Source organism: Vombatus ursinus, unplaced genomic scaffold (genome assembly GCF_900497805.2).
Source record: "Vombatus ursinus unplaced genomic scaffold, bare-nosed wombat genome assembly UNPS02014801.1, whole genome shotgun sequence".
Taxonomy (NCBI): domain Eukaryota; kingdom Metazoa; phylum Chordata; class Mammalia; order Diprotodontia; family Vombatidae; genus Vombatus; species Vombatus ursinus.
Window position 1 is genome coordinate 5,256,600 of NW_020954579.1, and position 17,634 is coordinate 5,274,233.

The 17,634-nt window shown below is 38.1% G+C and overlaps 1 protein-coding gene and 1 pseudogene across 4 annotated transcripts in view; one reads left to right on the forward strand and one right to left on the reverse strand.

Moving 5' to 3' along the window:
- The window catches only part of LOC114050909, a 23,968-nt pseudogene extending 13,769 nt beyond the window's left edge, over window positions 1-10,199 (forward strand).
- ZNF652 (zinc finger protein 652) overlaps window positions 7,676-17,634 on the reverse strand; it is a 100,129-nt gene continuing 90,170 nt past the window's right edge. For all 4 annotated transcript variants that reach the window (XM_027872736.1, XM_027872739.1, XM_027872738.1 and 1 more), the window contains one exon: window positions 7,676-17,097. In XM_027872736.1, coding sequence (XP_027728537.1) covers window positions 16,592-17,097 — 506 coding nt within the window. In that variant the 3' untranslated portion in view covers window positions 7,676-16,591. The remainder of the gene's footprint in view (window positions 17,098-17,634) is intronic.

Genomic DNA, 17,634 nt, shown 5'->3' on the forward strand with positions numbered 1-17,634 from the left:
ATACTGTCAGTATTATTTGAAAGACTGGGGGAAATGGGAGAAGTACCAGGTAAGGGCAAATATCCCAGTTCTCAAAAAATGGAGATAGAGTTTGAAAACAATAGCTTGGTAAGCTTGCCTTTGATTCCTGGGAACATTTTATAACAGGCCTATTTTAAAGAGATGGTTAGTGAACAGCTAGGAAGGGAAATGGGGATTAGAAAGAGCCAGCAAGACTTCACACAAAGAACAAGAATTGTTATACTAACCTTATTTCATTTTTAAAAATAGCATTATCAAATGGCAAAATGAGAGAAATACTGTAGATATAGTTTACCTAGATTTTTAGTAAAGATTTTGATAAATTACATCATTGAGAAGATGGAGGGATACGGACAGGATGATAATAAAAATTAAACTCAGAACTGGTTGGATGGCCAGACTCAAAAAGTAAACAACCTGGGTTCAACGTCATCATGGCAGGACGTATTCATTGAAGTGCCCCAAAGGATCTGTTTTTAGCTTTGTGCTGTTTGGAATTTTTATCAGAGACTTGGATAAGGACATAAAAGACATACTCATCCAATCTGCAGGTGACACAAAGCTGAGAGGGAGAGGTAACCCACTGGATGATAGGAACTAAAAAGATGGTGACAGTCTGTATACAGTGCTGTACTAAACCTAATAATATGAAATTCAAAGAAGATAAATGCAAAGTTTAATACTTGGGCACAAAAACTCAATTTCAAAAGTACAAGATGATGGTGGCATGGACAGAAAGCAATTGATCTGAAAAATGTCCAGGAGTTTTAGTGGACTGAATTAAGAAAGTGACAGCTTCCAGAAATAAGGTGATATTCTCACCATCCTCTCCCCTTGTCAGATTTCTTCTGGAGTATTGTATTAATTATATTGCATATAACATATATAATATATATTATATATAATTATTCTGGGCGTCATATTTTAAGAAAGACAATGATGAGCTGGAGAGTGTCCAGAGGAGAGCAGCCAAGATGCTGAAGGGCACCTACAAGGTCACCTGAGGATTGGGGAAGGATTAGAAGGATGGAACTAGGGTAAAGATGGAAGTGGGATTAGATTTGTTTTTATCTGACTCTAGAAACTGAACCAGGTAAAATAAGTAGAAGCTGCAAGGAGGCAAATTTAGGCTTGATATTAGGAAAAAGTTTCTAATAATTAGAACTAACCAAGAGTGGAATAATGGCAGCATGGCATAGCAGATAAAGAATCAACCTTGGCAACAATGAACTGGATTTAAATCCCACCTTTGACCCATGCCAGCTGTGGGACCCTGGGCAAGTTATTTAACCTGTCAATGCTCTAGACACTGATAAAACTAAAATTGCAGAGAAGATGCCAACCTGCATTGATAAAAGTTTCTAAACCAGGGAGTTCCCTGTACCAGTGAACCCCTATCCTTATCCAGAAGTGGCATGGGCTGACTCAAGAGGTGTTAGGCTCCCCCCATCTCTAAAGCCTTCAAGCAGAGGTCAGATGATCACTTATTTGGTATGTTCACTGGGGATCAGAATATGGGCTGGATATGATAACCATTATGGTTATCAAACTTTTATAAAGGATTCATGGAAGGACATGAACATGACTCAAATAGGCTAAGAAGGTTTGGATGGTTTGAAATCACTATTAATAAAGGGAAACTCACACTGATGATCACAACTCCACTGGAAATGTTAAGCCCAGGGTCACACAGTCAGTACGTGTCAGTGGTGGAACTTGAACCCAGGCTAGATCTCTATACATTCCACCTCGTTTCCTCATTTTCATCATAACAATCCTTTAAGGTGAGTAGGTAGTGCAAGTATTATTCTCTCCATTTTCTAGGTGAAGTAACTGAATGAGATCAGATAAGTCAAATAACTTACCAAAGGCCACACAGGCAGTAAGTAGCAGAGTTAGGGTTCAAATTTAGGTTTTCTGATGCCAAGTCCAGTGCTCTCTCCAAAAAATTTGAAATTGTGTAATTTTCTTTAAAATTTTATTTTTTAAATTAAAAACAGTATATAATTTTAAATTCCCCTTTATTTAATTTTAGAATCAATTATCCATGGTAAATATAAAAAATACTTATACTCTGCTTGCATCCCAGAGATACAGTTGCATTCATCTATTCATTGTCTAAATACTTTACTAAATCTCTACTATGTGTGAAGCACTGCTCCAGCCTGGAAAGCATTAGAGTACCTACACCAACCATAATTCCTTTCCCATGTGCCTAAGGTATAGGAGATGCTATTGTCCCACTATCAGAGGGCTCAGGAGCCAAAGCCTTGAATATCCAGCTATCCAAGGAGTACACTCAGACACTACAAGAGAAAATTCTGTACCAGGTATGCCACTGCAAGTACTTGGTTTTGATACACCTGTTGGCTAGGCAGTGGTATTTATGGCAAATTGGTAAGTATAAAGGAGAAGACTGAAATCAGAGGATTCAGAGCCAGAACAGACCTTAAGGATCATCTAGTCAAAATTCACTTATTTTTCAGATGAGGAAGCTCAGGTCTAAAGCACATCTGCTAAACAAAGACTTAGAAACTCCAAACTTAAGTTCAGGACAATTACCTCAAGGAGGGAGAAACAAGAGAAAGAATACTGTTCCAATTTACTTATACTGGGCAGAGAGACAAAAAATCTTCTAAATGAACTCCCCTCACAACCAGAAAACACCACAACGTGTGCAGAAGGGCTGAATAGTGAAATCTGTGCACCTAAGTCTCCAATGGCTATGGGTGAATTCTTTCTCCCAGGATGACTGGGAGGCACCATCCTTCTTGTTGCCATATGTCACTATGTGCTCAGGGAATGCAAACATTTTAATATGAGGCAAACCTAATCAAGAAGGGAAGTTTGCAAATATGCATTTGTATAAGAATTTATTTCAAAGAGAAATGAATTTTGGATTACCTGCTCTTTAGAGTTATTGGCTCCTCTGGATTTTCACTGCTCCCCTTCCATTAGCCTGGCTGAATTGCTTATATTCCTCTGCAAGGCTGAAATAAAAAGTCCTCAGATAAGAAAGACTGACATCAGGTTTTCAAATTGTTCTAAGCCAATGATGTGGAGGGATTCGAGAAAAGGAACTGGGGCCAGCATGACATGCAATGGAGAGGAACAATAGGAAGGTTCTACCTAACTCCAGAACACTGGTAGAGGACTTAAGTTCAAATGTCAGCTCTATCACTTACTAGCTATGTAACTTTCGGCAAATTACTTAAGTGTCTCAGCATCTTCATCTGTAAAATGAGGGATTTATACCAGATGACCTCTCAGCCCTGTCTTTAGATCTGTGTGATCCTATGACTCAGAGCCCAAAAGGTCAACTTTACTCTCTGTCTACAATAGAGGTTCCCAAACTTATTTGGCCTACCACCCCCTTTAAAAAAATTTACTCAGCGCTCCCCTGGAAAGTTATTTTCTTTAACTCTTTAATGGTTTTTTAAAAATTTGCATTATTTCAAAAAATATGTAAATATTTAAAAAATGACACACAAATTTAATAATTTATTATAAATTCATGGTTTTTTCCTGCATTGAAATTTTGATGACATAATATTGTGTCATGTAACTGAATGGTATAGAATAGTATCATATTATAAACGAGTCATTACAAGCACATATTCCTTTTAATGCATGCTGGACTTCCCAACAATGTGCTACATGCTCACCTGCCGATACTTGCCTGTTAAGACCTGTCAGCAGACTTGACCACTGATTGGTTATAACTTGCATTTTGTGTATTTGGAAAATAATGTAATCACTTCGACTATAACTCTGTTACACAATGGATAAAACCTGTATGAACAGTTTTTCTTTTATCTTCACTTCTTTCCTTATGCTTCCACAGTCCCGTTATTTTTATTCAATGCTCCTCAATTGCACCTAAGGCTACTACCACCCCACTGGATCGTTATAGCACCCCCCAAGGGGCAGTATCGCCCACTTTGGGAACCTCTGGACAACAATACAAATGGCAGGGGATTGATTAGAAATTGGCCTGGATGGATTGCTAGTGTTCAACAGGGAGAGAGGTGGTACTGTGCTAAGTAATATTAAGGGCGAATGAATGGGTACAAAGGACAGAATGACAGCAACAGAGTTATATAGTTCTAACAATGGGCTACCCTAAAGTGAAATCATAGCCAATACATTTCACTGAAATTAGGAGCATCATTCCCAATTCCTTCCAAAGGGTAGTGTCATTCATTACCTGATAAAATGAGCCCTGCTTCCTAATTCTTAAAGCCTGGTTTAGTTAAAGTCAGCAGGAATCTCTCAGGGCACACAAAGTGAAGCCTTTGAGGTCCACCAGGAGCTCAGGGAGCTGAAGGATGCTGGGTAGTTTCCTAAGAGAGTCTCTTAAACCAGGTTCCTGGGGCCTCTCCCTGAATTAATGCTCTTCCCCCAAAATTGGATTACACAAAAAGGAAGAAGGCAGAATTCAGCCCTATTCTCTAATTTAGGACAGTGGGTGTTGGTTTTAAAAGGCCCAACCCAAGCCTTTTTTCCCCCAAGACACATAACTCCATTCATCTCCCCTTAGGTGGTAACTGGGACAGAAAGACAGTGGTTCCTTAGGGAAAGGAAGGTAAATAGAGAGTCTTAATTTGTAACTAGCTTCTTATTCAACTTTTAATTTTGTAACTTTCCAGGGTGTGTACTGCTCTGTGGTCTAGGATGTACTGCTCTGTGGTCTAGGATTGTTTAGGACATTATTTGCCATCCAGTCCCAAAGGCCATGTGGGTACAAACATTATGCTCTTTTATAAACTGCTGCTCTATGCCAACATTTTCCTAAATCTGAGACCTCAGGATTTTAACCAGCAATCATGTTGCTACACAATCACAGGTCTCCTCTTGCCTGTACTCTGTACCTCCCCACCTCCCCCCAACTTCCCCAGCTGTGAAATCAAGGTCTCTATTCACAGCAATTCATTGAGTCCCCTAATTGACTTTCATAAAGCCACAACTGAAAATCAGCAAAGTAATTTTGTCTAGATGAATCCCAACTATTTTTATTTTTTTAGTTCAATATTCCTGACACCAGGGGGCTTCTTTCATTATTTTGACTAGTCGGTGTATCAAACCACTACTTTTGATCCCTCTGAAGACTTGCCTGGGTCACTTCACAAATGAGGTGCTGCAAAGATGTATATATATACATATATGTGTGTGTGTGTGTGTGTTCATTTTAAAAGGACCTCCAATTAAAGAAAAAACCTGTTTGCTGGCTTGGCTTCTCAGCCAAAGAATACTTCATCAGGATTTCTCTATACTGTACTCAACCAGCGTCTGGCCACACACCTGTGATTAGTATTCCTGTCATCTATAAAATTACAAAATGTTAATTACCACCATTTGCATTTACATTTTATTGGGCACTTGTGGGTTCAACTGCATGAAAGCCCAATGCCTTCTGAGCTCTGGATGTACTTTCCTCTTCTACTAGTCACAGAAAGCAAAGAGGGCTTTAAGACCATGGACAAAACTGTAGAATGCTGCACTAGACACACCAAATTCCTGTCCTACATGTATGTAACATTTTAAGAGAGATCAAGAGTAGCATAATTAGAGCGGAACAAATGGTGAGGTCAATCAAAGTGTAGAAGAGAAGGGGAAGTAGAAAAGCGATGTAGGGGTTAAGAGTACAGGGCAGAGGTCTGGGACTGGGTACTTCCTGACACAAAAATTGAAGGATGCTTCAAGATGAGTAGGCCAATCTTCTGGATGGTGAAGAAAGCAGCAGTGGTTGAAAGGCTGAAGCTTGGAGTGAGCACAAGGACCTCTTTCCCTTCCCCTTAGTCGTAGTTGCTGAGCAAGAATAGACCAGAAGGCATAGTAACAGTAGACACAAATGAGCTGACAACATTGATATTTTTTGACCATAGTATAAAAATGGCTAGTGAATTATGTTAAAATAGCATGTAAAGATTTGAATTTCAAGGGTTGAATGGATTGAATTTGGGGCTTTCAAAAACAGGCATAATAATTAAGCTGCAATAAAGCATGCCCCAACTAATTGGTAGTAGAAGACCATAAACTGTAAATCAAACTGCTGTAAAAAATGTCTTTGGGGGAAATGGGGAGGACCTACTTCCTTTACACTGAAGGATTTAAAGATGAAACAAAGATGATACCTTCAAGTTGGGGGTCATTAGCAACTGCAGCAAAAAAGCAGTAAGATCGCTTTAGAGTAAGTTGAGTTTGTATGACACAACTTCAGTGCTGATATGTATTTTTTCCTAAATATGAGTTATGTTCATGTAAGGCCATTACATGATAATTTATATTTGTGAATGAATAAATATTGGAATGAATAAGATCAGGTAATTATGAACTAATTGTATGCCAATGTTTATAGCAAATCATTAGAATCTAAATTCTTTGAGGGTAAGGACTGTTTTCATTTCTTTTTAGCTCCAGTACCTTGTACATAGCTGTTGTTGAGACATTTCAGTTGTGTCCAACTCTCAATGACCCCATTTTGGAGTTTTCTTGGCAAAGATAGTGAAGTGGTTTACTATTTCCTTTTCCTCACTTTACAGATGAGGAAACTGAAAGAAAACAGGGTTAAGTGACTTGCTCATGGTCACATAACTAGTAAATATCTGAGGTGAAATTTGAACTCAAGCCTTCCTGACTCCAGGGCTGGCACTCTGTCCACTGTGCCACCTAGCTGCCCCTTGTACATAGTAGGCACTCAATAAATGCTTGTTCAATCAGATGCAGAATGGTTGTAGAACAGAAGTGTCAAACATTCCAACTGGCTAGAATCAGATGAAACTAGTAAACATTTAACAAAATAAACAAAAATACAATAAAACATAGATAATATTACATTTTAAAACTAAGCTAATATGTAGCCCTTGTGTGTCAATTAGTGGCCCTTGTTTCTACTTGAGTTTGATACAGTTGGTGTAGAAGGCTGTGATTTCTGTGGTTTGGGCTACTGCAGAACACTCATTCATCTGCCGGGGCTTGAGTTAAACAGTGAAAGCTTCACTGGGTCCTACTCAACAGCAACTGCAGTAGTGAATGGGAGAGAACTTCTTGGTCCTTGGGAAGCTGATTTCCTACCAGCAGTGGAATTTGAAGCAGTAAATCAGAGTAGAAGCTCTGAGGACAAGAAAGTCCACCTAAGGAGGAAAGGTTTTGTTTTTTTTTTCAGAGATTAGGGGATGTCCACCCAAATGCTAAATCCTGCACCTCTGACTTTTCATTGAATGCAGTTTGCAAACTGTTTTCCAAATCCAAATTTTTCCTTAAATTGGTTCAGAAGCCAAAAGGCAATTTCTAGAGGCACTTTTCAGTTTCCTGCCTCATCTGAAGCTCAGTTAGCAGAGTGGGCCAAAGAGGCCAAATATTGATTAATAATGGTTTTATATTAGCTTGTTATAAAGAAAACCTAAACCCCTTTGTCCACTATAACCCTGGGCATTAGTCTACAAAATGTGTCACTGGGCCAGCTTGTATGGATAGCTCCCTGCAATTCGTTATCATCACTTAAAAGACACTTTCACAGTGACTGTTACCACACATAAGGTAATCAGATCTCCAAATGATTCTTATATGTGTTTACCCATCAACTCAAGGAGAAGGAAGAAAATGGATTCTCCCTTTAGGAACAGGCAGGAAAGAAAGACACAGGTGCAAGAGATCTGGCTACTTCTTTTACTTTGAACATTAGCATTAGGTTGGTTACCGTACACATCCAAAGGCCCAGCATCTCGGAAATATCGTGAAGCGGCACACCTTGTACCAGAGTCTCACAAGAATAAAATATACAATGCTACATTGAGTGGTTAAAAATACACAAAAAGTAGTTTTAACAATCTATAATTTTTATGTTTAAAATCATGATTGAGTTGAAATAAAAGTGCATTCTCAATTGCTAAAAAAAATAATTATGGTATGGTCAACACAAAGGGAAAAGAATCAATACAATGAAGGGTCTGACAGGATACAGGAAAAAAGTGCCCCAGGGAAGTGAGACAGCTTGTGCTAGTTTGGAAATGCTAAAGGAGACCTCAGTTCTACTTCATTGCAATTCCTGGGGGCAAAGTGCCTCTCCTGGGGATCTTTCCAGACCAGAAATCCTGTCCTATTTGTCTGTCACCTCCCTAACTCAAAGACTCCTTTGAACTTGCTGTAGCATGAGGGGTACCTGCCCTACATCAAGTCTGATTTGACCTTCAATTGCATCTCCACAGAGAGGTAGGAGAGGGATGCTGCCCTGTTCTAGACTTGCCATAAGCATCCAAGCTACACAGCTTTAATAATCCTTATGACTGAGAAGGCAAGAACAGGGACCAAGCAGCTTCTATTTTTTGCCAAACTCCTTTGGACAAGTTTTTAACATTCAACGACAAGCTTTGTAAACCTAACGCTCAACGATTCCTGGCAAGCAAACTGGATTTTTTTCCTTAAGAAATAAAGAAAAGTGCAAGTGATTTATGTACTGTCAAGGGAAAAGAAAGAGGGCAAATAAGTTACACCTAACCATCTGCTTCTAAGCTGATCACAGCTTCAGTGCTCTTCTCCATCAAGCACTGGGGTTAAAAGTAGATAGAATCGATGCTCTGTACTTGGTGGGTTTTCTTAGGGTCTAAGTAGGCTGGTTAAAAAGGGACCAGAGTAAGATCTAGTCTTCCAGGTGCAAATGCCATTTGTTACACTAGCTGATACTCACGTCAATATTTCTCCTTGGGTGCTTAGTTGCCTGTTTATGTGAAGGAGGAAATACTGCCACTTAGCCAAAATAAACCTCCTGGTCATGGCAAAGAAAGTTACTACTTTAGATTGTCTGCCTTTAGCCTAACAGAGCACAGTGTACCAGGTTGAATTCTAAGCTGAAGGAGTGCCTGCTAAAGATGCCATCCAAGGGCTCAGGGCCTTTGGTCTGACACAGGAGATAATGACCTTGGTGTAACAGTTATCCATTTGGAGCTGAGATGGGGAGGTATAACTACCTATTCAAACTTGATTTCAAATATCCCTCCTATTAAAAATTCAAAATGACAAGAATATCCCCACTTCTGCCCCACTCCTGAGAGTTAATGATTTCATGATCTATCTTATTCTCCCAACTACTGCCAGTAAGGAGCCCTGTGGAGAGGAGAGGTTAAGGAAAGGGGCAGAAAAGAGAAAACAAGGGTGCCTTCCTGCCTTGGCATTCGGCATATGAGAACTCAAGAAAAAGCTTCTACCCCATGTGGAAAAGGACTGGCTCTAATCATTGGGCATCATTATTTAAACAGGCTAGTCAGGATACCCTGCCCAATTCATGCTCCCAAAACATCCCTGACTTCTGGCATCAAAGCATTCCCTACCAGTCTGCCTGTGTCAAGGGAATTGGGGCAGAGATTGTAGCTACAAGAGAAAATAAAGTTTCAGAACCCAAAGTTACAAGTAAACACTGAAGTAAGCAGAGAGGAATAGAAGTAAAGAAAGTTATAAAATATAAGAACTGATTTTTTCACAATAGAGACTTTTTAAAGATCCTGCCACTCCCCTGTGGGCAAGCACAGCAACACTGAATAAAGTAATCATACAGCCCCTGCAAAAAAGATGGGTAAAATGCACATGCACACTAAATGTGGAAGATTGAAAGGCATTGATCAGATTTTCAGAGGCTGCCTATAACTTGAGGGTACAAACCTTAGCAGCAAATACTGAAATCATACTACATCATTTAAAATCTTGACCTAAATCAAGAATGATTCAAATGATCAAGCAGAAAATGAGAGAATTTCTAGTAAGTTAGGTTCTTGGTATAAATTATTTCCTACTAATTTTCAAATGTAAACAGGTTGGTTTCTTAAGTCCTATGCAAAATGAAGAGACCTCAATCCTGCTAGTTAAGCTGTTTCCTCTCACAACCCCCCCCCCCCCCCATTAAAGATATATAACTGGGGAAAGATGTACATTCAGGAGCACTTCTCTTCCTCAACACATTCAGTCTGTCTCTAGCTAACTAGATAAGAAGCATTGAGTAGCAGATACCTTCCAAAGTTAACAAAATTTAACTGCTTCTTAGCCACTTCCTCTCCTGTTCCACCCCCATGGAAGTAATTTACCATAACTTTGCTCCCACTGGAGATAGTCTTCCCAAGTATGGAGTAACCCTGGATGAGGTAGGCTGTGATGCAGCCTCTTCAGAGAACAAGGGCCCCCTCTGCTGACTGTTTGAAAACTCTGCCACTCAGCAACAGAACAAATCAAATTGGACTTAATTCTTCCAAATGTTCCTCACTATTTTCTGCCTGTTACAGTTAAAGAAAATTGCTAAAAATGCTGTCAGCCAACAAACACTTGAGAAAGCCAAACCTCTGGGTGCTAATATTAAGAAAATAGACAAATCAAATGAAAATTAATTATATAAGAAAATTTTTTTGATGTAATGAAATCTTGTTAATTTAGAAGAAAAAATTACATGGTTTATAAACTAGTCTCCCCTTCCAAAAAAGTATAGCTAAACATTCAACTACCTGTGAATCTTTTCCTTGGTCAGCCAGTAACATGGAGGGAGGCAGGAGAGACAGTTGTCAGACAAAAAGAATTAAAGGTTCACAAATAACTATTCTCTGGTTTCCTGCCTCACCATGTCCTCCTTTTCGTCTTATGAGTTTAATCAGTTTTGAAAAGTCCAAGGACTACTTACAAAAAGATAGTGAATTTAGGCAGAGCAGAAGCTTTAAAAAGATAATGCAAAGATTCTGATGACAGCAAAAATATTCCATTCCTTTAAACCAAATTAAAAAAAAAACAACTAATCTAATTTCCTTATTTCTTAAAGGATTTTGTTTTCAGTTGTGTATAACAATTGAAAGGAAGATAGGTCTATGCACAGCACAAACCCCTTCCGTGGCAGCAAAGCACAATACTTTAGTGCTTTACCAATTCAGACCCTGATGTCACGTACAGATCATAGCGCAACCCTTGTTTTTGTTTTATGTCCTTCATACTAAGTAACAATTATACTGTAAAGACTGACTGTAAGGAAAACTAGAAAAAGAAACAGCTAAATGATGTGTTGGGGGTTGGATAAGAAAGGGAAGCCTGGAAGAGAGAGGGGCAGAAAAGTAGTGGGGGAGATAAGGTAAGAATTTTAAAAGGAATTGGAACTACCTTGAGACTAGTATCCCAAAGAGAAGAACAAAGAGAAGTCAAAAGGGCTTCTGAAAAAAAAAAAACTAAGAAACTATTTTGAATTAGATTTTAGTAAGAGAACATATCATGGACAAATTTGCAAAATGATTCTTGAAGAGAAAGAACAAATGAAAAAACGTATTGTATAGCAACAGCAGCATTGAAGCCCACCCCCTTAAGTGAAAGGGGAAGAATTCAGGAAGACCAAGATGAGCAAAAACTGTACACAAAATGTACAATGAATTTAATTTTCCTGGCTAAGGAAGCAAATGTTAGGAATCAAGACAAAGGACCAAACCTTTTGTTATTGAAGAGACCAGAGGTGACTATCTAGGGTATAACTAATACATCATCAGCTGCTACTGTAAAACCTGGAAAATTAGGGGAGAGAACTCATTCAGAGATATGTTCAAAATTTCTGTCTGAGGCTTTTACTAGTTTTTGAAGAACCAAATGGACTAAAGACAAAATCCAACACTCATGGAAAATGAAGCAGAGGTAGGATCTAAACCAGGGAGAAAATTTTCCAGGAATGCTGGTTTCTTCAAGGCACTCAAGAATGAGAGGGCTTAAGCTGCGATGATGGAAGAAAGATAAGAAAATGTAGGTGTGCATTTACCTGTGTAACTTAATGAAATGAAACAATTAAAGAGGTAATTTGATGATACCAATTATTAATTAATCAATAGAGCAACAAAGTAGAATTCCATTTCACAAATAATTTCCACAACAATGCAGGAAACTTAAAGAATAGGAAAGGGAGGAAAAAGTTAGTCTTTCATCAGTAAATTATACAGTTGGGTAAAATGGTTTAACATAAGTGAGGAATTTGATTCATCTGGTGAATTCACCTAGTCCTCCAAATTTAAACCAAAGGAGCTAAAATTCCATGCTGGTCCAAACTTGTAAAGCCTTTCCTCTCATGACAAAAGGATCTGATTGCAAGGTCTATAAAAAGTCAGGATTATAGAGTATAAAAGTAAGGAACTATGAAAATGGACATATTGGTGGCAACTTTTATGGCTTCCATAATAAGTGGAAAGAGGACCTCTGGTTTGCTTTATCGAGGTAGTAATCCAGGGTTGGAAGGTCATCATTAATTATTGTAAATGCTACAGATGACAGAAGCAGGCTAGATTAGAAGCTATTATTGCATAATTATGTTACTATCTCTAATAACCTATGACCTTTCCATTACTGAAAAATGCTTTTATTTTTTAATGGGATTTCTAATCTTGGTTTGGCAAAGGAGGAGTGAGTTTTTCAAAGGAAAAAATAAAATCAACATCAATTTGTCCAATTGTAAAACATACAGAATTCCAAGTGAAATGACCTTAAATACAATTGACAGAATTCTTAAAAGCAATTTATCTCCCTCTGTCAAACATTCTCATGATTATGAATCTAGAAGAGTATCAAAACGCTTATTTTGTGAGTACACAAACCTAACTTGTTTTACATAGTATAATATCCTTATTTATAGTAGATCAATTATCTTTAAATTTAACATGGGTAGTCTGATATTACAAAGTATCTATACTTCTTTATATTTCAAATTGACAGGGGTTTGCAAAATGGGATAAATATACTTCTTCAATGAGTTTCAATTACAATTGTTATTATTTAAAAATCAGAAACTGCCAGTGAAATTAAATTAAATGAAACACAAACATCCAACCAACAAATATGAAAACTTTTTAAAAAAAAATCAGGTAGGTGTAAGGAGAGAAGAGATTAGGAAATTCAGTATTTGCAAGCATCTTTTCCACAAGGATATCATCTTCAATACACCAGGCACACAGTAAGTGAACAACACAATTAAAGGGAGTCTTGGAAAGGTATTTCCAAAGTATTAAGTACAACTATGGTACTTTGATGCTTAGCCATGAAAATGGTAGGCTTAATGCAAAATGGTAGGCTTCAAACAAAATACATGTTACTAATTCTCTAAAGTTTCTTTTGATACTATGGTAAGGTTTTATGTGGAAGCCTCCCTTTCTCATTAAAAGTATTTAAGAATGAAGTCACAAATACATATAAGTGGCAGTGAAGCTATGTGCCATAAGACTTAGGTTATGTTTACCTCTTTATTGTTCAAACCAAAAAAACCTCACTCAATATGAGCTAACCTGATTCAACTAGGTAAAGCAGCAATTTTACATTATGGGCTAAGATTTCTTATTTGAGTTTTTATGTCATGGGAAAAGGTAAAGAAAATGTTTACTACTACCTTAACTCAAAAATATCTTTGTATCTTCAAATAGGTCATATTTTAAGCAATGGGATGAACTGTCAAAGACAGTAAGATTGTGTATTAACAGACAGCCTCACTTAATACCATTGTAATGCTTAAATACACTGCATAATGTAGCCTTCAAGGTCCTTTAGAGACTTACATAAAGGCATATATAGCAAAGACTAGAGACCAAACTCTCCATGTTCTTCTTTCTAGACAGATGAACATCGAGTTAATCATTCTGAGCAGTATGCAGGGTTATGGGACTATGTGGGGTGAGGGGAGAAAAGGGCAAGCCCCATACCTACTAGGGAAGCCAAGTAAAGACTATCAACCAAATTTTCTGAGTTCCTGAGTTTTTAGGTTAACTTGACACAGGTCTTTGTTTAAGGCTTAATCCTGAAGTTCTCATGTTCAGAAGCACTCATAAGTATTCTGTAATGTGTCCTGATTAATTTTTAATGTGAAAATTATGAAGATACATTAGATTCTGAGTACTTTTTCTTAAAACCATGGATACCAGTCAAGTAAAGTCAAAACCCAGAAAACAAAATTAGACAAGAATTGGGGACATTTTAAGGCTGTTCCAAAATGACTTTCATTAGGCATTATATTTTGTGACAATTTTGGCTGATTTTTTTGATAGCCTTTGAGCTTTTTTAGGATGGTAGTGACTGCATAATACTGGATTTCCAATGGATGGTGGGTTCTTTCTTAGGCGTTATAGATCTGCAACTCCCAAATCACAAATAAGACCACCTGAAATTCCCAGTGTATCATTGCAGTATTCCTAGGAAACGGACAACAAAATGGTCTTGAATTATATTCAGAATGGCTGTCTAATACTGTAAAGCTGTTTAGAACAAAGTAAGATATCACTTAACTGAGATACATTTTTAACAATAAAACAAAGCATTTTTAACAGGTCTGACCACAAAATAGTGGCACGTCTACACAAAAATGTAGACGACAGCTGTGGCATGGAATGCAAGGAGTTTATGGGAGAGCAGCCACTAAGGATAAAAGTCATATAAACAAGGACCTAGCTTTCCTTACTGGCTTGTGTACCGGGAGCTTTAAAAATGTATCCAAATATCAAGAGAAATAACTCTTTAAAAACTGTCCCAATTTTTTAAGGCTTACACATAAAACAGAAGCAAAGATAGTCAGAAATGTCTTTTCTTCCCCATTCCAAAAGCTTCCTTTGCTAATCATGACAGACAAAGGTAAAAAGATTGGAATAGGAAAGCTAATAGAAAAGAAAGGTGATGTTTTAAAACAGGGACTTTAACCCTCAGTTTTAGGTAATAACACAAAGCCCATGAGCCAGAAGAGAACCTCTAACACAACTGTACATTTGAAAAAAAAAAAAAAAGAATCTTCAAATGTTGGGGTACTGGGTAGACGCAGTTATTTGAAAATATGGGGGAAGGAAGAGAAACATTAGGGAATTTTGAGAGAAAACACAAAACAAAACAAGACAGTAACAGCCAAATCTCAGTTCTCTGAGGTGGGGGTAACACCAGTTTTTGAGCTTACTGTAAGAGTCAGCTCTATTTAAATTAAAATACAGGGGGAAAAAGAGGAGAGCTATTCAGCAGCTGAATACAACCAATGTGCAAGGCCTTTTGCTGAACCATTCCCTATAACAACTGCTGACTCTTGCTAGACTATATCAATCTCTGAAACGTTACTAGGCTGAAAGTATTAGAGGTGTGCTATCCCTACCACTTGTTCAAATTGGCCACTTTAGAAACATTTGCTTAGAATAGGACAGTGAAGTCTTACGAGTTTTCCCTTGTTATTATGTTACACATTAGAAAAGCTCCAAGTTGTGGATATATCCAGTGATAAAAGACATTTTCAATCACATGACCAGCTTACGTTCTCATCTAAATGCCTATTCGGCCTCTATCAGCAATATCATGTTTGTGATTCGTGTTTAGTATTTTTCCTTCTCCTAACAACTCCAGAAAAAGAAAGCAACCTGAAAACAAGCAGCACATGATATGAGCCTCAAATGAGTCATATCATAAAAGTTAAACATGAACACTGTTCCTAATGAGAATGAGGAACAGACATGACTGACATGAGACAACCTCCATTCCCTGCCCTTTTCTAGGTGGTTAGCAACTCTTCTCGTGTTTTCAAAACGTGTGTGTGTGTATGTGCACACACGCGTGTGCACGCTCTTCGGTGTTTTCCTTGGAAAGAGACCTATTTCTTTTCAAAACGTTTCATATGATATTCCACCTAAGTAAAGAAGCATGTTTAGTGAGCCTAAGAGACACTTGGGTGGGAAGTAGAGAACTACCAAATAACTTATACCAAGTTCTGAAAGCAAAACATAATTTTTGCAGCAATCTGGCCTGGAGACCTTCTCAGATACATTTAGTCTCTGAAGCACCTTTGAGTAGTACGGATGTAAGGATAACTTTTAACTATAGAAGCTATATGCGTCTTTAAGAATCACATTTTGATGATTATAAAAATTTTTCTATTTTACAACATAGGTCCAGCTACACTGAAAAAAATTACACCGCTTATTGAAATACATTTCATTTTAGAAACAGGTAACTACTAAAGAGGTCTATACAAAAACTCTAAAATAATTTCTGTAGTAAAATAAAGAGTGCGTTAGAAGAGAGCTACACAAACAAGAAATTTTTGTCTTTTCTCTATAATGCTTGATATACTGTGATACATAGCCAGCCTACCTCTGTTGCTGGCATCAAAAGCTGAAAAGAATTTGTTACAATACACAGTGATACAATTAATGCTCTGGATTAATCTCACAGCCTTCCCGATTAGTAAAAGAAAACCAGAACTGTCTCCTCTTTGAGGAGAAGTCCAGGATATAAAAGCAAGCATACCTCATCAGCTGATATGAAATTATAAAATTACACAAGTCTCAGCATTTGAAATTTATAAAAGTCATCAGTAAAAAGGAAGCATATTGGGCTTTAGTTCCATTGGCTCCCCTGGTTCCGATGACCCTTCTCTATGAGCCAAAGGTCGTCTTCTCATTCATTCACTTGGATCTGCTGGTACACCAAGCCAATGACAAGGCTCTTTTGCTGGAGGCTAAGAGGGAGTGGGATAGAACTATAGACAACCTCATCAACTCCCACTCTGCAAACTCACAAGTGGGTACATACCCAAGGGACAACAGATTGAAGAAGATATTTGTTAATGATGTTGTGCTGAACTGTTCTTCTCTGCCAGGTGTCGCAGAAAGTTGTCCTCACTCTGGCCTCTGTGATTTAAAGGCTCACTCTTAAAGAGAGCTGGAGGTGGGGGTAAGTGAGGGACTGGAGGGATAGGGAGGTGATGAGGATGATGTGGGTGAATGTGGAGGTGTGAAAAGGAATGGGGGATGGGCCGAGGGGGAAGAGTGCTTACTGGATTCATATTGATTGGTGGGGTGGGGGTTGTGGGTGTGTTCACGATGGAAGGAACGGGGGTGGCTGGGGAAGTTGTAAGTGGGATCTGGACAGCAGGCGGGATGTTCACAGGGCTGGTAACCCTAAAACACTTCTCTTTGTGAGCCTTGAGCATGTTGGAAAAGCGAAACCGCTGGCCACACACATCACATGGATAGGGCTTCTCGCCTGTGTGAGTTCTGCGGTGCCTCTTCATGTTTGGGCGGCTGGTGAAACTTTTGCCACAGATTTCACAGATAAAAGGTTTCTCTCCTGAGGTGACAAAGAGACAAAAACCAGTGAACACACTAAATTGCAGCTGTGGGTATTTTGCACAAGAAACATTTTCTGATTAAAAATACAAGTTCTACCTTATCGAAATATCGAAATTACTGTATGCTAGTAATCATAAACTTCCAAATTTGGGATTAATGACATTAGACCAGTTAAAAGTAAAATAAAACCTATGTCAAAGGTATCAGGTGCATTAAGTAAAAAAGTCAACTAATGTAGTGGTCTTTGACATGCTGTTTTAATGCTTTCTAGCAAAGATATTTCAATGTTTTACCAAACTTTACCTCATGGACCAGCTCCATCCTGTCCAGTTCTTCTGAGTACACCCCTAAGTAGTTTCTAGTTGTTATCTCAACTGCATATAATTGAGGTTTCACAAGCTTTAGTTGAGAATTTTCTATAGAAAAAGTCTGCCTTCTATTGTATTTCTTCATATAATACTTGGCACATGGGTCTACTCTTGAATTTTGAACTTGAAAAGCAATACAGATTTCATATAGGCTACTAGACTTCCCA